The sequence below is a fragment of the Rhinopithecus roxellana genome, chromosome 12 (assembly GCF_007565055.1).
Source record: "Rhinopithecus roxellana isolate Shanxi Qingling chromosome 12, ASM756505v1, whole genome shotgun sequence".
NCBI lineage: Eukaryota > Metazoa > Chordata > Mammalia > Primates > Cercopithecidae > Rhinopithecus > Rhinopithecus roxellana.
Window position 1 is genome coordinate 121,453,619 of NC_044560.1, and position 18,973 is coordinate 121,472,591.

The window sequence follows — 18,973 nt, forward strand, 5'->3', positions numbered from 1 at the left end:
CGGAAATCTCTGCGCTTCTGCAGGCGCCCACAAGACAGGGCAAGTATGGGGTACCGAACATCCGCCAGGCCGGCTTCTAGAGGCGCTTTTGCAACTGCGCATGCGCATGGGCTGCCCCCGTTCCGGCTAGCCCAAAAGGTTCCTCTACATCCTTCCTCCGGATTGGTCCTTAGGGACATGATAGCCTTTTACGCAAGCGTCTCCCCTGCTGACCCGGAAGTTTTCTTCCCAGTTAAATGCGTTGGCCCGCTGCGCGCGGTCTCTTCCTGTCTGTGTCAGGGCGGCGCGTGGTCTTTCCTGAGCGGCAGAGACGCTCAGGCTGTGTTCTCAGGTGAGACCGCCGCGGGGCCGGGGATCCTAGGGACGGTTCATGGTCTTTCCGGGATAGTGCCCCGCGACCTAGGCCTTTTCTCATTAGGTTTCATTTCTGTTTCTGGAAAAAAAAATGTAGAAGAGACGGGCGCGGTACCAGTTACTGTTGACTTCTTCCTGGTGCTTCGCCGCTTCTAGCTTTTCCCCATAGCGGGGCTTGGGGATCTTGGTTTGCACTATGCAGTTGTACTCTGAGAGGAAATTTCTATTTCTTAGGCACACGGTGCACTCTTTTGCTCTGTGTAACTTTCCCTCCTTAATAGCAGCCCCTAGAACCTTCATACTGTCAGTCAAGAATCGAAACCTTTGGGTTGATTGTGCCACACAGTACCTACCGTGGTCTTTGATGTCATATAGCGGTCCCACCTCACGGCCAAGGAAACAGTCCAAGGCAGAATGCTGACTTGGGTCAAAGACCATGTGAATGGCGAGGTTGTGGTTTGAATTACAGCCGATGCAATATAAGGACATTTGGCATCTGCTGAGCCGTTATACCTTGGTCCCAATGCAGCAGCTGTTGACTGGTGGCTGCCAAGTCTTGCGCCCAGGGGTTCTAGGTGAAAGACAGATGCTTCTTGCTGAGAGCTGAGTAATTTTTCTAGTGCTTGAAAACACGTTCACAGCCTGTCTTGGTCCTTTGCGACTCCCCAGTTCATCACGGGATGGTGGCTAGCCTCAGAGTTGGGGATGGGTGCGCCTCTGCTCCATGCTAGCTGGGCTCTGACGTTTTTTTCTTGTCATCATCCTGTCCCAGGATGACCGAGTGGGAGACAGCCGCACCAGCGGTGGCGGAGACCCCAGACATCAAGCTCTTTGGGAAGTGGAGCACCGATGATGTGCAGATCAATGACATTTCCCTACAGGTGAGGGGAACTTGTGATTGGCCTTCCCCGCTGGGGGCGGAGATTATTCCAGGAAGGAACACATCAAACTTGTTGATGTGCCACTAAGTCAAGAATAGAGGTCATACAGGTAAAGAAGGGATTCCTTGACCACCACATCTACCACATCCGCTCTTACGTCCTGTTCAAAGATGACTACAACTTTTGTCACGAGAGGACTCCTTCACCAGAAGGAGCATCACGTCTCACATGGTATTTTTGTTACTGTTTTTGTAGTAAAATACATAACATCCAGTGTCATTCTTCTGCATGTGAATATCCGGTTATCCAATACCATCTCTTAAAGAGATTTTTGTTTCTCACAATTGGCCTTGGCCACTTGTCAAAAATTAGCTGGCAGTAGATGCATGGGTTTCATTATGGACTTCCAGTTATATTCCATTGGTCTACATGTCTGTCCGTATGCCAGTAGCACACTTTCTTGCTTTGTATTAAGTTTTGCAATTGGGAAGTGTGAGTTGTCCTACTTTGTTCCTACTCCATACAGTTTTACACATACCCTTTTTCTCCCCTCCCCACCAAGGCATCATTAAGAATTTTGTGGGCCTTAGGAACTTTCGCTTTTGTGAGCCCTTCCTCCATCACAAGAAAGTATTTGAAATTGTATTTTGTGACTACATTGGTATAAAGATGAATATAATTTGGGTTGTACTTTATTCACTTTCCTCCTCTTTTTCTTTTTTTAATCATTACAGTTTTATCTTCGAGATAGGATTGCTCTCTGTCACCCAGGCTGGACTGCAGTGGTATGATCACAGTTCACTGCAGCCTCAATACACTTGGGCTCAGGGGATCCTCCTGTCTTAGACTCCAACTAGCTGGGACCACAGGTGCATGCCACCAAACCTGCTACCTTTTGTTTTAGAAAGAATGAAAACGGCCAGGTGCGGTGGCTCAAGCCTGTAATGCCAGCACTTTGGGAGGCCGAGACGGGCGGATCACGAGGTCAGGAGATCGAAACCATCCTGGCTAACACAGTGAAACCCCGTCTCTACTAAAAAATACAAAAAACTAGCCGGACGAGGTGGCGGGCGCCTGTAGTCCCAGCTACTGGGGAGGCTGAGGCAGGAGAATGGTGTGAACCCGGGAGGCGGAGTTTGCAGTGAGCCAAGATCCGGCCACAGCACTCCAGCCTGGGCGACAGAGCAAAAAAAAAAGAATGAAAACTTTATTGTCTGTAAAAACATCAGGGGACTTAGACACTATACCTAATGAATAATTCAGCCTTGTTTTTCACTCTGAATATCTTGTAGATCTTTCCTTCATGGGTTATTACAGGGGGTCCACAAACATTGATTGATTGATTGATTGATTTTGATTGAGACAGAGTTTCGTTTTTGTCGCCCAGTGTGGAGTGCAATGGCACGATCTCGGCTCACTGCAGCCTCCGGCTCCCAGGTTCTAGCGATTCTCCTGCCTCAGCCTCTGGAGTAGCTGTGATTACAGGCGCCTGCCACCATGTCGAGCTTTTTGTTTTTTTGAGACAGAGTTTCCCTCTTGTTGCCCAGGCTGGAGTGCAGTGGTGCAATCTTGGCTCACTGCAACCTCTGCCTCCTGGGTTCACGCGATTCTCCTGCCTTGGTGGGGAGGGGAGAAAAAGGGTATGTATGTGTAAAACTGGGCAGAGTAGGAACAAAGTAAGACAACTCACACTTCCCAATTGCAAAACTTAATACAAAATTCTGCTGTCCCGAGTAGCTGGGATTACAGGCACATGCCACCATGCCCAGTTAATTTTTGTATTTTTAGTAGAGACGGGTTTTCATCATACTGGTCAGGCTGATCTCTTAACTCCTGACCTCAGGTGATCCGCCCGCCTCGGCCTCCCAAAGTGCTGGGATTACAGGCGTGAGCCACTGTGCCCGGCCTAATTTTTGTATTTTTATTAGAGAGGGGTTTCACCATGTTAGCCAGGCTGGTCTTGAACTCCTGATCTCAGGTGATCGACCCACCTCATCTTCCCAAAGTGCTGGGATTATAGGCATGAGCCACCACGCCTGGCCTTACTTATTTATTTGTGAGACAAGAGTCTCACTCTGTCTCTCAGGCTGGTGTGCAGTGGTGCGATCTCTGCTCACAGCAACCTCTGCCTCCCAGGGGTCAAGTGACTTTCCTGCCTCCGCCTCCCAACATTTTGGGGTTATAGGCATGAGCCACCGCGCCCAGCCCACAAACATTTTCATTATAGACCCGGATAGTAAGTGTTTTAGACTTTGTGTGCCACACTGGGTCTCTGTTACTTTTTTTTTTTTTTTTTTTTTTTTTTTTTTGAGATGGAGTCTTGCTCTGTCACGCAGGCTGGAGTGCAGTGGCATGATCTCGGCTCACTGCAACCTCTGCCTCCTAGGTTCAGGTGATTTTCCTGCCTCAGCCTCCCTAGTAGCTGGAAGTACAGGCGCATGCCACCACGCCCAGCTAATTTTTGTAAGACAGGGTTTCACCATGTTGGCCAGGCTGGCCTCAAACTCCTTGATCTACTAAACATTTGTTAGATGCCTGTTCCGCTAGGGAAATAAACATCAACAGGAGTTCACTGTATTTTAAACACCTGTGCAAGGCTCCACTGTTGAGCCAAACCCTTGCTGGCGAATTTGGTGTTTGCAATTTTTTGCTGCATAATGAAAGCCCTGCCTGAATGCCCTTCACCAGACTGTGAGGTTTTTTTTTCTTGCAGCCAGACTATGAAATAGTACTGAGAGTTTCCGTGTCTTGTGTTCTTTTCTCATCATTTCTTGTATTTGTAGAAACAGGTAGTTTGTATATATTCTAAGAGGCAAGTGATAGAATGGCCTTGGGTACATTTTGTAATGGAACTATCAACAGTAGTCTTCTTTGAATACACATAGCTCCTCTCTTCCCCTGTACATACACAGGGTTAACTTTTTGGCATTTTTCCAGATGTTTGTGGGGGGATGGCTATGTAAGTATAAGAAGGCTTGTTAAATGATTGTTTTAAAACTGTGGTTCTGGGCCAGGTGCAGTAATTCCAGCACTTCGGGAGGCCGAGGTGGGCAGATTATCTGAGGTCAGGAGTTTGAGACCAGCCTGGCCAACATGGTGAAACCCTGTCTCTACTAAAAATATAAAAATTAGTTGGCCGGGCGCGGTGGCTCAAGCCTGTAATCCCAGCACTTTGGGAGGCCGAGACGGGTGGATCACGAGGTCAGGAGATCGAGACCAACCTAGCTAACACGGCGAAACCCCGTCTCTATTAAAAAATACAAAAAACTAGCCGGGCGAGTTGGCGGGCGCCTGTAGTCCCAGCTACTTGGGAGGCTGAGGCAGGAGAATGGTGTAAACCCAGGAGGCGGAGCTTGCAGTGAGCTGAGATCTGGCCACCGCACTCCAGCCTGGGTGGCAGAGCGAGACTCCGTCTCAAAAAAAATATATATATATATACATATACATATATATAAAAATTAGCCGTGCATGGTGGTGCGCACCTGTTGTCCCAGCTACTTGGAAGGCTGATGCAGGAGAATCGCTTGAACCTGGGAGGTGGAGGTTGGGGTGAGCTAAAATCATGCCATTGCACTCCATTCTGGCCAACAAGAATGAAACTCCATCTCAAAAAAAACGGCCGGGCATGGTGACGCATGTCTTTAATCCCAGCAACTTGGGAGGCTGAGGCAGGAGAATTGCTTGAACCCAGGAGGCAGAGGTTGCAGTGAGCTGAGATGGCGACATTGCACTCCAACCTGGGTGATAGAGTGAGACTCTGTCTCAAAAAAAAAACAAAAAAACAGAAAAGTTCTCAGCCAGGTGCGGTGGCTCATGCCTGTAATCCCATCAGTTTGGGAGGCTGAGGCAGGCAGATCACCTGGGGTTAAGAGTTCGAGACCAGCCTGGCCAATGTATCGAAACCCCATCTCTACTAAAAATACAAAAATTAGCCTGGCATGGTGGCGTGCACCTATAGTCCCAGCTACTTGGGAAGGTGAGGCAGGAGAATCGCTTGAATCTGGGACGCAGAGGTTTCAGTAAGCCAAGATTGCACCACTACACTCCAGCCTGGGAGGCAGACTCCATCTCAAAAAACAAACGAAAAACAAAAAAACTGTAGCTCTTATTGTCCCCTGTCTTAGGGGACACTTAGCAATGTTGGGATACATTTTTAGGTGTGAAAACTGACTGGTATCGTGCCAGGCACCGTGGCTCATGCCTGTAATTTCAACACTTTGGGAGCCCAAGGCGGGCAGGTCGCTTGAGGTCAAGAGTTCAAGAACAGCCTGCTCGAAATAGTGAAACCCCTTCTCTATTAAAAGTACAAAAAATTTAGCTGGGCTTGGTGGCGTGTGCCTGTAATCCCAGCTACTCAGGAGACTGAGGCAGGAGAATCACTTGAACCCAGGAGGCAGAAGTTGCAGTGAGCCAAGATCGCGCCACTGCACTCCAGCGTGGGCAACAGCAAGACTCAGTTGAGGGGGGAAAAAAAAAGAACAGGCCAGGCGCAGTGGCTTACTCCTGTAATCCCAACATTTTGGGAGGCCGAGACGGGTGGATCACGAGGTCAGGAGTTCAAGACCAGCCTGGCCAACATAGTGAAACCGTGTCTCTACTAAAAATACAAAAAAAAACTAGCTGGGCATGGTGGCAGGCGCCTGTAATCCTAGCCACTCTGGAGGTTGAGGCAAGAGAATTGCTTGAACCTCGGAGTCAGGTTGCAGCAAGCTGAGATGGCGCCACTGCATACCAACCCGGGCAATAGTGCGAGACTCCATCTCAAAAAAAAAAAGGCAGGGGGTTGCCAGTGGCATACCAGATGGCTGTTAAACATCCTATAGTGTGCAGGATAGCCCCCCAAACAATCATCTGGTCCAAAATCTAGTCTCCTTAGATTCCCACTCTTTGATTATAAAGGAAGTATACTTTTTAGCGACTTGGTAAAGTCACCTGTTCAGGGTTTTTTTTCCTTATGGTGGATGGGGCTTATATCCAAGTCCCTTAGGGAGGCATACCAGGATCCCAGACGGCTGTTGGACTACCGCGAATGGGTACTCGATTTCTCCTCTAGTGTCTGGCCAACACCCATGCTGCTCCTGACCATTTTCCCTTCATTTCCTGCTCCCTGCTGCCCCAGGATTACATAGCAGTGAAGGAGAAGTATGCCAAGTACCTGCCTCACAGTGCAGGGCGGTATGCCGCCAAACGCTTCCGCAAAGCTCAGTGTCCCATTGTGGAGCGCCTCACTAACTCCATGATGATGCACGGCCGCAACAACGGCAAGAAGCTGATGACTGTGCGCATCGTCAAGCATGCCTTCGAGATCATACACCTGCTCACAGGCGAGGTAGGGCTCTGTGGCCTGGTGAGGGCAGACTGTGCCCTCAGTACACCCCAAAGTCCCATGGTGTGTATGCCAGGCTTATCCCCTGTGTGGTGTGGTCACTCTTGTTTTAGGGGTGAGGAAGGGGGAGGAATGCATGGGGCTGGAAGTCAGGCTCATAGCCCCCTTCTCTCTAGAACCCTCTGCAGGTCCTGGTGAACGCCATCATCAACAGTGGTCCCCGGGAGGACTCCACCCGCATTGGACGCGCCGGGACTGTGAGACGACAGGCTGTGGACGTGTCCCCACTGCGCCGTGTGAATCAGGTGAGCCTGGGGCTTACGCACGTGGCAGGGTGGACACAGCCACGGGAGTGGGTGGGGTCTTGCCTGGGGCAGGAAGGCTTGTCTCTGCCTACATGTTTTACCTGCAGCATCACTTCCTCTAGGAAGCCTTCCTGGATTCCCACCCTGCATAGGGGCAGATCCAGGCTCTGGGTCCTCTTCTGGACCACATTTGGCAGAGGTCTTTCCTCTGGGTGTATATTTTTACACTGTGTGTGTATATGTACTTTTTTTTCTTGGACAGTTTGAGAATCAGTTGCAGACATTCCGATTGTGTTTCCCCTGAATACAGCAGGTGTCTTAACAAAGATGACCTACCCACATCGTCACCCCCAGGAACGAATTTAACAGTAATAGAATAATCAAATCAGTTATTGTTGCATTTAGCATCTGTCCCCAGAATGCCCTTTATAGTGGCTCATTGTCAATCGGGTCCAAGTTAAAAGCAAATATATTGCTGCTTTTTTTTTTGTTTTTGTTTTTGTTTTTGAGACGGAGTCTTGCTCTGCCGCCCAGGCTGGAGTGCAGTGGCCGGCTCTCAGCTCACTGCAAGCTCCGCCTCCCGGGTTCACGCCATTCTCCTGTCTCAGCCTCCCGAGTAGCTGGGACTACAGGCGCCCGCCTCGTCGCCCGGCTAGTTTTTTGTATTTAGTAGAGACGGGGTTTCACCGTATTAGCCAGGATGGTCTCGATCTCCTGACCTCATGATCCGCCCGTCTCGGCCTCCCAAAGTGCTGGGATTACAGGCTTGAGCCACCGCGCCCGGCTGTTTTTGTTTTTTAAAGAAATAATTGAGATTGAGTCTATGTTGTTCAGGGTGTTCTTGAACTCCTGATCTCAAATTATCCTGTCCCCTCAGCCTCCCAAAGTGCTAGGATTACAGGCATGAGCCACCACACCTGGCCGCATTTTTTTGTTGTCGTTGGGTTTTTTTGTTTGTAGAGGTGGGCTTTCACCACGTTGCTCAGGCTGGTCTCAAACTCCCTGCCAAAGTGATCCTCCTGCCTCAGCATCCCAAAGTGCTATAGGCGCGAGCCACCGCGCCCGGCCGTCTAGCTGTTTGCTGTTGAGACGGGTTTCAATCTCCTGTCACTGGGGATGCAACTTCAGCCTCTGTGTGTGTGTCTGGACACTTGCTCTTGTGACCCTCTGTCTGATTGCAAATCTGGCATGATGCTATCTCCCATTACCTCTTGTCTCAGTGGACCTACGGGTGACATGGCTGGCAGCATCTCTTGGGGGTGGGCCCAGGGTGCTGGGAGGACCGCAGTCTGTCCTTTTAGCCTGACCCATGCTCTCTCCCTAGGCCATCTGGCTGCTGTGCACAGGCGCTCGTGAGGCTGCCTTCAGGAACATTAAGACCATTGCTGAGTGCCTGGCAGATGAGCTCATCAATGCTGCCAAGGTAGGTGAGGGCACTCTGGTTGGGGGGTCTTAAGTTCGGCATTTGTGGGGGTCCTTGAGAATTCAGAGCTAACTGTCTGTCTCCTTGCAGGGCTCCTCCAACTCCTATGCCATTAAAAAGAAGGACGAGCTGGAGCGTGTGGCCAAGTCCAACCGCTGATTTTCCCGGCTGCTGCCCAATAAACCCGTCTGCCCTTTGGGGCAGCCCCACCCACCTCTGCTGTTGTCTGTCTTCGTTGGGGGTGGTGTGGGTGGCATAGTCCTGGTGGCCTTGGGAGCTGCTCACCTTCCTGACCTGTTTGCCTGTGGGGACCTGGAAGCATTGCTGACTCAGAACCGTGGCACCCCAGGGCTAGCAGGTGGGGCACCAGAAGCAGGCCAGGCTGCCTGGAGTGTCCCAGCAGGTACTGGAAATGAGACGGGGTTGTCCATAACTTCTGAGGGCGTGGCGTGTGAGATGTTGCTGTGGTCTGGGTGGGTGGGTGGGTTGGGTGCCTGTGAGGTCTGGGTAGTCACAAGACCATCCTGAGAGGCTTGTCACCTTGAAGCAGCCCTGGGGAGAGCAGGAAAGCTCAGCTGTTTGGGCCACTTGATTGGAGACCTCTAGCTTTACCCCCCTCAGGGAGTATGGACTGGTTTCACCCTCGCCAGGTTGCGCTCCTGGTTACCTCCCCGGCCACACTGGTTGTGGCTGCAGCCCAGGCCTGTACGCCCGGTTTCCGTGGGCTGTACGGGTTCCCTTCCGCCAGTGTCCATGCAGTGTCATCAGGCTGCTGGGGACAGGGTGGGACCCACCCAGGGCCACAGGCTGGTGACTCTGGTAGAAGACTCATCAGGTTCTGTGGGGTGGGGTGGGCCCAAGCCCACCGTTCCACAGCCCCCATCATCTGGCCAAGGCAGGCTTGGTGTTCATCCTCGTGGCGCTGGCCCAGGGGGTGGGGCAGGAAGTCAAACGGGTCCAGCGGGTACCTGGGACCTGGAGGGGTGGCCCCAGATGAGCACCCTCCCCCTGGGAGGGTACTTTCGAGCCCAGCCGCAGGTAGGCCAGAAACGGTCAGGACAGGCAGGGACACGCCACTGGCCAGAGGGAGGAGGTGTCCACAGGTAGGAAGAGTCCCACAGGCCGGCTGGGGTCTGTCATTGCTCTGTGGGTGCCCCCTGGCTCCTGTGTTTGGCTCCTCTCTGAGCCGCTGAGTTCCTTTCCCAGCCTAGGTGCCAATGTCTCTTCCACTGGGGTCTTGTATGGTCCTCCAGGTTCTCTCTGCCGAGCTCCTGAGGGCTGCCTATCTCTGCTCCTCTCTGGGTTAGGTCTTTTCCATCCCTGTCTGGAGTCCTCACCATCTCGGTGTTCAACTTGTCTACATTTCCAATTCAGGAACTGGTCCCCCGTGGGTCCATTCCTATCCCCAGTCTCTGCCTCGGGCCTCCCCATCGCCCCTGCTCCTGGACGTAACTATACCCTTCTCAGTATGGTCCTGCTCTGTACTGGGGGATCCTCTCTAAAGTACAGTCCTCGGTCTTCCCTGGATTCCCTGCTGGTCTCAGAACCCGCTCCATGCTCCACCGCCTTCTTCCCTGCCTGACCTCCTCTCCTCGCAGGTCCGTCCCGATGCCCTGCCCTCGGCCGTTCTGGCTCCGCCATTCCCGGGCCCCCCAGGGCTCGGGTCCCATCTCCCCAAGCAGAGGGGAGGACCAGGAGGAGGAGGAGGAGGGGGACGGCAGCCCAGGCTCCAGCCCCATCCTGTCCCCCGCCTCCCCGGTGGAGTGCCTCATCTGCGTGTCGTCTTTCGACGGCGTGTTCAAGCTGCCCAAGCGCCTGGACTGCGGCCACGTCTTCTGTCTCGAGTGCCTGGCGCGCCTCTCGTTGGCCACGGCGGGCGGCGGCAACGCGGTGGCCTGTCCGGTGTGCCGCGCACCCACGCGCCTGGCCCCCCGCCGCGGACTTCCCGCGTTGCCCACGCAGTCGGGTCTCCTGCCCCGTAACGCGCGCGCGCCGCCCTCTCGCCAGGGCTCCGTGCGCTTCGACCGGCGCCGCGGCCTCCTCTACCTGCGGCCGCCGCCGCCCCCGCCCGGGCCGCGCAAGGCCCGCGCCCAGCCGCCGCCGCCGCCTCTGCGCCTGGGCCGCCCGCTGTCGCGCCGCCTGTCTCTGGCCAGCCCGGCCTGGGTCTTCAACGCGGCCGTGGCGCTGGCCGTGCTGGTGGCCGCGGGCCTCGTGGTCTCGGGCGTCTACATCTTCTTCCTCATCCCGCACGCCACCTCCTCCGGCCCCGCGCGGCCCCAGCTCGTGGCGCTCGCCCCAGCGCCAGGCTTCTCTTGGTTCCCGCCGAGGCCCACGCCGGGGGTGCCCTGGACCCCCGCCTGGACGCCGCGCCCCACGGGCCCTGACCTGGACACGACACTGCCAGGAACTGCAGAAGATGCGCTGGAGCCCCAGGCGGGCCCCGAGGACCCGGCGGAGAACGAGGGGACGCTGGACAGGCGATCGGACGGCACGTGGGGCACAGAGGCTGGCCCCGGCTGGGCCCCGTGGCCACGGGGTGCGAGGAGGCCGTGGGGCCCACAGTAAGGGCGCCAGCACTGCAGTCCTGCCGCCAGGCCTGGCACCTCCGTGTTATCTGGGGCCTTTAGCAGGGCGCACAGCACTTACCTGTTTCTCCAGGCTGGGGCCTGGGGCAAGCATCGTTTGCATTGTCACGGTGGGGCTGGTCTCTTTCAAGGAGCAGGCACCGCAGTCATCCCACAAGGATCCTCTGGGAACACCCCTGACCCCCATTCTTGTGGCTGTACAGCGGAGGGTGCCCTGACCGTGACCTCCATAAGGGTCCTGCTGGGGTTTGCTCCTGCTCCGGAACCCCTACTCCGTGGGGGTGCAGTTGGAAGCATCCCTGATCCTCATCCCTTGTAGGAGTCCAGCTGTGGACACCCCCGACTGACATCCATGCAGGTGCCCAGCCAGGGGCAGCCCCACACGAATCCCTGAACGGGTCCTGCTGGGAGTACCCCCATTCATCCTCACCACAGAGTGCTGGGGGAGCATCCTTACCAGCACCGGAGGCCGAAGCACTCTCATCCTTCGGACTGGCCACAGGTGGCAGCCATCTTTGGAGGGCAGAGCTGTTGCGGCTATTATTCCCTGGTTACGCTCCTCCCCAACTGGCCCATTGCAGGGGATGTCCCACCTCTCCACCCATCTGTGGAGTTTGTTTTCTATTGCCTGCAGGCTGGGCCTGGGTGGGCTCCAGCTGTCTACATGCTGATCCCGGGTGTAGAGTTGCCATCCTGCACACCTGGTTGGGGCTGGGGCTCAGACTTGAAGGAGCAGGGTGTCCTGGCCAGGGCTGGGGAGGAACTTGAGTCTTAAAGACTGGCTCCCGCCCCAATCCTAAGTCCCAAACTGCTCTGGGAGCCTCCACTTCCCGCTGGGTCGTGGCTTCTAGGATCCTCCCAATATGCTGTGGTGCAGCTGGGTTCATCATGGCTCAGAGAGGCCAAGGTCACCCCAGGGGTCACACAGAGGCAGACAATGGTCGGGGTGGGAGTCCTGGACCTCCTTGGTTAGCCAGAGGGATCCTAGTCCCTTTCCCTGGCCACTAGAGTCCCCATCACCCCCGATTAATATCTTGGTGCCAGTTACTGCAGTTCTTCCTCCAGGGCTCCATCTGTCCTGCTCAGCCTCCTTTCTTGTGCCTCAAGGTGAACCCTGAGCCTTCCCGATAGACAGCAGCCTGCAGGGAAGGTGGTGTATGGGCTCCTGTCCTCTTCCTCCCAGAAGTCTTCCTGGGTTAGTTATGGGGGTAGATGGCAGCTATCCTCTGTGCAGACTGAACCTGGGGCTTCTGTTTCCTCCCAGGCCCTGCACCCCCACATCCTGCCTCACCTCACTCTGGGATGGAGTGCTGTGTTTTGGGAATGGGCACCCAGCATGTTCCAAAGAGAAATGTGACTTCTATGTGGCTGGAGGCTCCTGTTTGATTTGTTTACGTGTGTTCTCAGCACCAGTATACCACCATACAGTTAGGTGCCAAACAAGGGAGTGTCAGAATTGCAGGTGACCCAGGCAACCTGGGAATGCACCCTGGGCCCAGGACTGTCTAGAGCTAGCTCTGGTGTGAGCTGCTGTTTCCAGGTGGGAACCAGAGGAGGAATACTAGGGAGTCCATAGTGTGTCTTCCCAGACCAGTTCTTGCCCACACCCACATGCCACCCACAGGGGCTGGGACCAGTGTACTGAGTCACTGGGCAGCCACAGCCCAGCCTCATAGGGAAGAAACCTGGTCAGACAGCAGCAGAGTTGGTGGTCTATTCATTTTCTCTGGCTGCTGTGACAAAATACCCCCAACTTAATTATTTAGAACATGCGTTTATTTATTTGTTTATTTATTTATTTATTTTTGAAACGGAGTCTCACTCTGTCGCCTGAGCTGGAGTGCAGTGTGATCTTGGCTCACCGCAACCTCTGCCTCCTGGGTTCAAGCAATTCTTCTGCCTTAGCCTCCCAAGTAGCTGGGATTACAGGCGCCCTCCACTATGCCTGGCTAATTTTTGTATTTTTAGTAGACACAGGGTTTCACCATGTTGGTCAGGCTGGTCTCAAACCCCCGACCTTGTGATTTGCCCGCCTCGCCCTCCCAAAGTGCTGGGATTACAGGCCTGAGCCACCACGGCCAGCCTTATTTAATTAATTAATTAATTAATTTTTTTCTGAGACAGAGTCTTGCTCTGTAGCCCAGGCTGGAGTGCAGTGGCGCAACCTTGGTTCACTGCAACCTCTGCCACCTGGGTTCAAACGATTCTCCTGCCTCAGTCTCCCAATTAGCTGATATTACAGGCGTCTGCCACCATGCCAGGCTTTTTGTATTTGTAATAGAGATGGGGCTTCACCATGTTGGCCAGGCTGGTCTTGAACTCCTGGTCTCAACTAATCTACCCATCTCACCTCCCAAAGCGCTGGGATTACAGGCACGGGCTTACAGGCACGGGCCACCATGCCTGGCTAAACACACACTTACTATCTTGCAGTTCTGCAGTCCAGAAGTCCACGATCAGTTTCCCTGGGCTAAAGTGGATGTGCCCATAGGGCTAGTTCTTTCTGGAGGCTCTAAGAGATAATCCACTTCATTAGTTTTTCCAGCTTCTAGGGCTGCATTTTTTGGCTCCTGGCTCCTTCAAAGCCAGCAGTGCAGCATCTTCAAATCTCTCTGACCCTCCTGCCTCCCTCTTTCACTTATAAAGGACACTATGAGTCCATGGCACCCACCCCGATAATCCAAGATAGTCTCCCCATCTCATGATCATTAATTCAATCACACCTGCAAAGTCCATTTTGTGGTGTCAGGTAAAAGATTCACAAGTTCCAGGGATTCGGACTGGGATATCTTTGGAGGCCATTATTGTGCCTACCATAGGGTCTCAGAGATCCTCCTCATTGCTTCCCTCTCCCACCCAACCTAGGAGAGTGGGGGTGTGCAATAGTAGATCTGACCCAGACGGGCCAAGCAGGGGGTCAGAAAGGGGCCCTTGCCTGGTGTTGCATAGAAGAGGGAGAGAGGATGCTCTCTGCCTGAGGGTGGTCCAGGAAGGCTGTCTGGAGGAGGCAGCTGTGTCCTAAAGGATGCTCAGGAGTTGGCATTGAGGCCGGTGGCATAGCCTGCACAAATACAGGAGGACCTGGGGAGGCCAGGGTTGGGGCTGAGGGTATTGGGTGGGGCTGGCCCAACTCTCTGTCTTAACCAGCTCGCTCCCAGGGGCTTTTGTGGCTTCTGTACTCTATCAGCTTGGAGCCAGGGGCCTCATTCTCTCTTGCAGTAAAATGAGGCTGATAACTGAGCCTAGGGGTTGCCAAGCATCTGGTCTGCTGATTACTACCTTAGTGCCCGGTGTCTGCCTGCCTACCCACTGCCTTCAAACAAAGGGGCTGCCTGAAACCACCCAGGGGGATGCCTCCCACCCTTGCCGGGCCTCAGCCAATCTCCTCTTTCTCTTCTTCAGAGCTGGAGTTGTGCCCTTCTAGCCTCTCTCTGACCACCCCATCACTAATGTACACCCTGCCCCTTAGCACTTCGGCCCCAGACTTGCTCCTCTTGGCAGGCCTGGGTGCTTGTGAAGCCCGGTGCCAGAGGGCCCAGCACGGGACAGCCTTTGATTCTCTTTTCTGTAAATGAACGACAATAAATCCTCTTTTTCCTTCATCTACAAGTGTTTACTGAGCGCCTTCTGTGAACCAGGCCGCACCAGGGTGCGGAGCAAGGACCAACCTCAGGGAGCAGAGGAGGTCCAGGGGGCTGAGCCAACCAAGCCAAGGTTCTGGTAGCATTGCCTCCCCCGCCACGCTCAGGGGTCCCCTGCTCCCCAAGCCCTTCCCAAATCCTGCCGTCTAGCTGTCCTCCCCACCTTGCAGAAGGGACGCCAGGGCCCGGTTTTCGGGTTCCGCCACTCTTTCCTCATTGAGGGTCGGAGAGGTCCCTGCACATGCCAGACCCGTCCCCAGCCGTCAAGACACCCTCTTGTGATCAGGCCGAGGGACCAAGGGCCAAAAGCGGGGCTTCGCCGTACGCTGGGAGGATCACTGTACAGACTGACAGATGGGGAAACTGAGGCTGACCAGCTGGGCAGGGCGTGCATTCGAATCTGGGTCCTGGAAGCGTTCTGCAAGATCCCTTCTCACCTCAACCGCACGTGCTGGCACCCTTGGGTTTCCCTCCTTCCCAAGATCACAGCCATAGTTCTCTCCTTTGCCCTTAGAGTCACCGCCCTGCCTTCTCCCCTCTCAAGCCCCGGGCTGGCCCCGCCCAGAATGCGGAGAGGCCATCGGAGGCCCTATGTAGGGTTGAAGAGGCGGGACTCTGGTCGCCATAACAACTCATCCCGCCTGCGCTGCGCCTCCATCATCGCCTCCCCACCGCAGCCCAGTTAGGTGAGGCAGGGAAGGCGCGCCACACTCGATGGCCAATCAGGGACCCGAGGCCGGCGTTGCCATGACGACCACGTTACGCCGGAGAATGCGTCAGGCGCCGGGGCCGCGGGGAACTCTGGGAGCTAGCGGTGAGAACAGTCAGCACCAGCAAGCTGATGGCGTTGGCGAGAGGAAAGGCTGCGGCGTGCAGAGCGAGGCTGTGGCCCCCCCCCAAGGTTGTGAGACTCGAGGTTGCGGGACCCCAAGATGGGGGACAGGAGGCTGCGGGGCTTTAGGTGAGCAGCAAGCGAGAGAGCCAGGCCCCTCGAGCGCCCTCACGTGTTTTGTCCCCATGCCACGCCGGGGCGGGTCTGTGGCACAGTGTCGCGGGCTTAAGTTGTTGGGGGGCGGTGGCTGTGAGTACAGATCATATAGTTATGAATACATTTTAACGCAGATCCAAACAGTATAACGTGAGGATTCTATATAGTGAGACTCCTCAAAAAAATTTTTTTTTCTTCTTTTTAGCCGGACGTGGTGACCTGCGCCTGTAGTCCCAACTACTCGGGAGGCTGAGGCAGGAGAATCGCTTAAACCCGGAAGGCGGAGGCTTCAGTGAGCCGAAATCGCGCCACTGCACTCCAGCCCGGGCCACAGAGCAAGAGACTCCGTTTGGGGTGGGGGGGGAAAGCTTTTTTTTTTTTTTTTTAGTGCAGTCAAATTCGAACATAGGTTGATTGGATCACATAGCTGACCCGCCCTAACCCCACACCCACCTGCGAACCTGGTTAGTGCTGAGGTCTTCTCATCCCAGGGAGACTAGGGTTCGAACTGGCTCCCCTGGGGCCCGGCTTGGCGTGGCAAAGCTGGGAGTCTCGCCCTAGGTTGGGGTTTCCTCTTGCTCTGTCAGCCGCTGCAGAAGGAGCAGAGGGTGATGGGAGAAGTGCCCAAGAGGGGCCACAAGCTACCTGTGGCCTGTGTCCCCCCACCAGGGGGATGGATGCTTTCATTTTTATCCTTGTGGAAAACTTCACATTAAGTACTGGACTTCTTCAAAGAATCTCCCAGACATCTACTTGTGCTTTCAAAAAATTACAGCTTTTTTGAAAAATAATTTACATACCATATCATTTGCCCATTTACAGTGTACAATTCAAGGCCGGGCGTGGTGGCTCACGCCTGTAATCCCACCACTTTGGGAGGCTGAGGTGGGCGGATCACCTGAGGTCAGGAGTTCGAGACCAGCCTGACCAACATGGAGAAACCTCATCTGTACTAAGAATACAAAATTAGCTGGGTATGGTGGCACATGCCTCTAATCCCAGCTCCTTGGGAGGCTGAGGCAGGAGAATCGCTTGAACTCTGGAGGCAGAGGTTGCAGCGAGCCAAGATCGCACAATTGCACTCCAGCCTGGGCAACAAGGAGGAAACTGTGTCTCAAAAAAAAAAAAAAAAAAAGATCTGAATAGACCCCTCACCTAAGAAAAATACATAGCTGGCAAATAGGCATATGAAAATATGCTCCACATCATAAGCCATTAGGGAATTGCAAGTTGAAACAATAATGAGATAGTACTATACACCTATTAGAATGGCTAAAACGCAAAACACTGACAGCACCATATGCTAGCAAGGTTGTGAGGCAATGGGAACTCTCATTTACTGCTGGTAGAAAGGCAAAATGGTGTATAGCCACTTTGGAAGACAGTTTGGCAGTTTCTTACAAAAAGTTAAATATAATCTTACCATATGATACGGCAGTCGCACTCCTGGGTATTTGCACAAATGAGAACTTACGTCCACGCAAAAACCACACAAATTATTATAGCAGCTTTATTCATAATTGCTCAAAACTTGAATCAACCCAGATGTCCTTCAATAGATAAATGGCTAATCTGTGTTACATCCGCACAATGGAATATCATTCAGCAATAAAATTAACTTGGCTACCAAGCTATGAAAAGGCATGGAGAAGTCTGAAATGCATATTGGTAAGACAGAAACCAGACTGAAAAAGCTACATACTTTATAAGTTTATGACATTCTGGAAAAAGTGAAGCTATAGAGACAGTAAAGCAGTGACTGCCAGGGGCTCAGTGGGAGGGAGGAAGGGAGGAATGAATCGTAGCACAAGTAATTTTTTTTCGGCAGTAAAAGTATTTCGTGCCATATTGTAATTGTGGATACATGAGTTTATGCATTTGTGAAAACCCACATAATGTACAATACATACGGGTTTAGTTAATAATGTACTAATATTCATTTTAAAATGTTAACAAATGGGCCGGATGTGGTAGCTCACGCCTGTAATCCCAGCACTTTGGGAGGCTGAGGCGGGTGGATCATGAAGTCAGGAGATGGAGACCATCCTGGCCAAAATGGTGAAACCCTGACTGTACTAAAAATACAAAAATTAGCTGGGTGTGGTGGCACATGCTTGTCGTCCCAGCTTGTGAGGCTGAGGCAGAAGAATCCCTTGAACCCAGGAGGTGGAGGTGGCAGTGAGATTGTGCCACTGCACTCCAGCCTGGGTGACAGAGCCAGACTCCATCTCAAAAAAAAAGTGAAACTACAGTGAGGTCCAATGAAGCAGTGCCAGGAAAAACATAGTGAGTTGTTAAGCCCAGGAAAGGTAACTGGTTAAGAGTGAGAACTTGGGCCTGAGACTTCCTGGAATCAAACTGTAGCACTGCCTCCCACTGGCTTTATGAGTCAGGGCAAACAGCCTATGGGAGACTCAGGCCCCCTGGACCCTCTACTCCTCTGCTCCACCCATGGGAGAGATCAGGCCCATCTCACAGAGAACAGAGTTTCCTTTTTTTTTTGAGATGGAGTATCACTCCATTGCCCAGGCTGGAGTGCAGTGGCACCATCTCGGCTCTGCAAGCTCCGCCTCCCAGGTTCACGCCATTCTCCTGCCTCAGCCTCCCAAGTAGCTGGGACTACAGGCGCCCGCTATCATGCCCGGCTAATTTTTTGTATTTTTAGTAGAGACATTTCACCGTGTTAGCCAGGATGGTCTCGATCTCCTGACCTCATGATCCACCCGCTTCAGCCTCCCAAAGTGCTGGGCCGCGCTGGGCCAGGAACAGATTTTCAAGAACAATTCGAGGATATATATTAGCCCAGGACAGGTTATGGGATGACCAATGTCTTCAAATTAGGCAGAAAGAGGGGACAAGTGGGGGACAGGGTACACGAGTCAGGGGAAGTAGGCAAAAAGGTGGACTGTTTAGTAGGGGATCAGGAACATAGAAAAGTGGCAAGGCTAGTGACCTTGGTACCCAGACACCAGGGGTATAACTCAGGTACTAGGTGTGAGAGCAGCTTAACTCCAGGGATACTTCCATCCCCAGCCTGCAATCTCCATGGCTGAGCCTCTGATAACTTTTGTGTTATTCCTGGTTTCAAGTCTACCTGGTCCATCAATCAGTGCTCTTGTCTGCACTCCAGTTGGGGGAACTCATGAACTGTAAAGGGCAATCCTGTGGGGGAATGAACAAGTTGGTCAGTCCAGGGGTACTGATGACAGGCATGTACCATGAGCTTGGGGGTGTCCCACCTGTGTCTCCACTGGAGAGAATACACAGGAGTCACTGGGGAACGGTTGCAAGGACTATCTGAGGATATGGGGTCAGCTGAGGACATTAAGGAGAGGCAAACATTGCACAGCTAGACACTGAGAGAAGGGTACAGAGTGGGGGCATGGCCAGAAAACTGGAATTGGGGAGCTGACAGGAGGCACCAAGACCTGTGAGGGCACAGGCTGGGCACCAGGTGAGAACAGCCCACA

At 53.5% G+C, this 18,973-nt stretch overlaps 2 protein-coding genes across 2 annotated transcripts; both read left to right on the forward strand.

Moving 5' to 3' along the window:
• Window positions 1-101: 101 nt before the first annotated feature.
• On the forward strand, window positions 102-8,502 carry RPS5 (ribosomal protein S5). The gene is made up of 6 exons (XM_010386955.2): window positions 102-331; window positions 1,127-1,235; window positions 6,355-6,564; window positions 6,738-6,866; window positions 8,191-8,289; window positions 8,380-8,502. Exons 1-6 carry the CDS (start codon window positions 237-239, stop codon window positions 8,446-8,448), a joined length of 711 nt encoding a protein of 236 aa, XP_010385257.1. The 5' UTR covers window positions 102-236; the 3' UTR covers window positions 8,449-8,502.
• An 849-nt stretch (window positions 8,503-9,351) lies between these two features.
• On the forward strand, window positions 9,352-12,224 carry RNF225 (ring finger protein 225). Its single transcript, XM_030942920.1, has 2 exons — window positions 9,352-9,392; window positions 9,888-12,224. The coding sequence occupies exon 2, from the start codon at window positions 9,898-9,900 to the stop codon at window positions 10,852-10,854; it is 957 nt and encodes a 318-aa protein (XP_030798780.1). The 5' UTR covers window positions 9,352-9,392; window positions 9,888-9,897; the 3' UTR covers window positions 10,855-12,224.
• Window positions 12,225-18,973: the final 6,749 nt, after the last annotated feature.

Coding starts and splice junctions, on each gene's coding strand:
- RPS5 (XM_010386955.2), top strand. CDS start 237: ATGCGTTGGCCCGCTGCGCGCGGTCTCTTCCTGTCTGTGTCAGGGCGG. Junction 1,236..6,354: donor TCAATGACATTTCCCTACAG/GTGAGGGGAACT, acceptor CTGCTGCCCCAG/GATTACATAGCAGTGAAGGA. Junction 6,867..8,190: donor CACTGCGCCGTGTGAATCAG/GTGAGCCTGGGG, acceptor CTCTCTCCCTAG/GCCATCTGGCTGCTGTGCAC.
- RNF225 (XM_030942920.1), top strand. CDS start 9,898: ATGCCCTGCCCTCGGCCGTTCTGGCTCCGCCATTCCCGGGCCCCCCAG.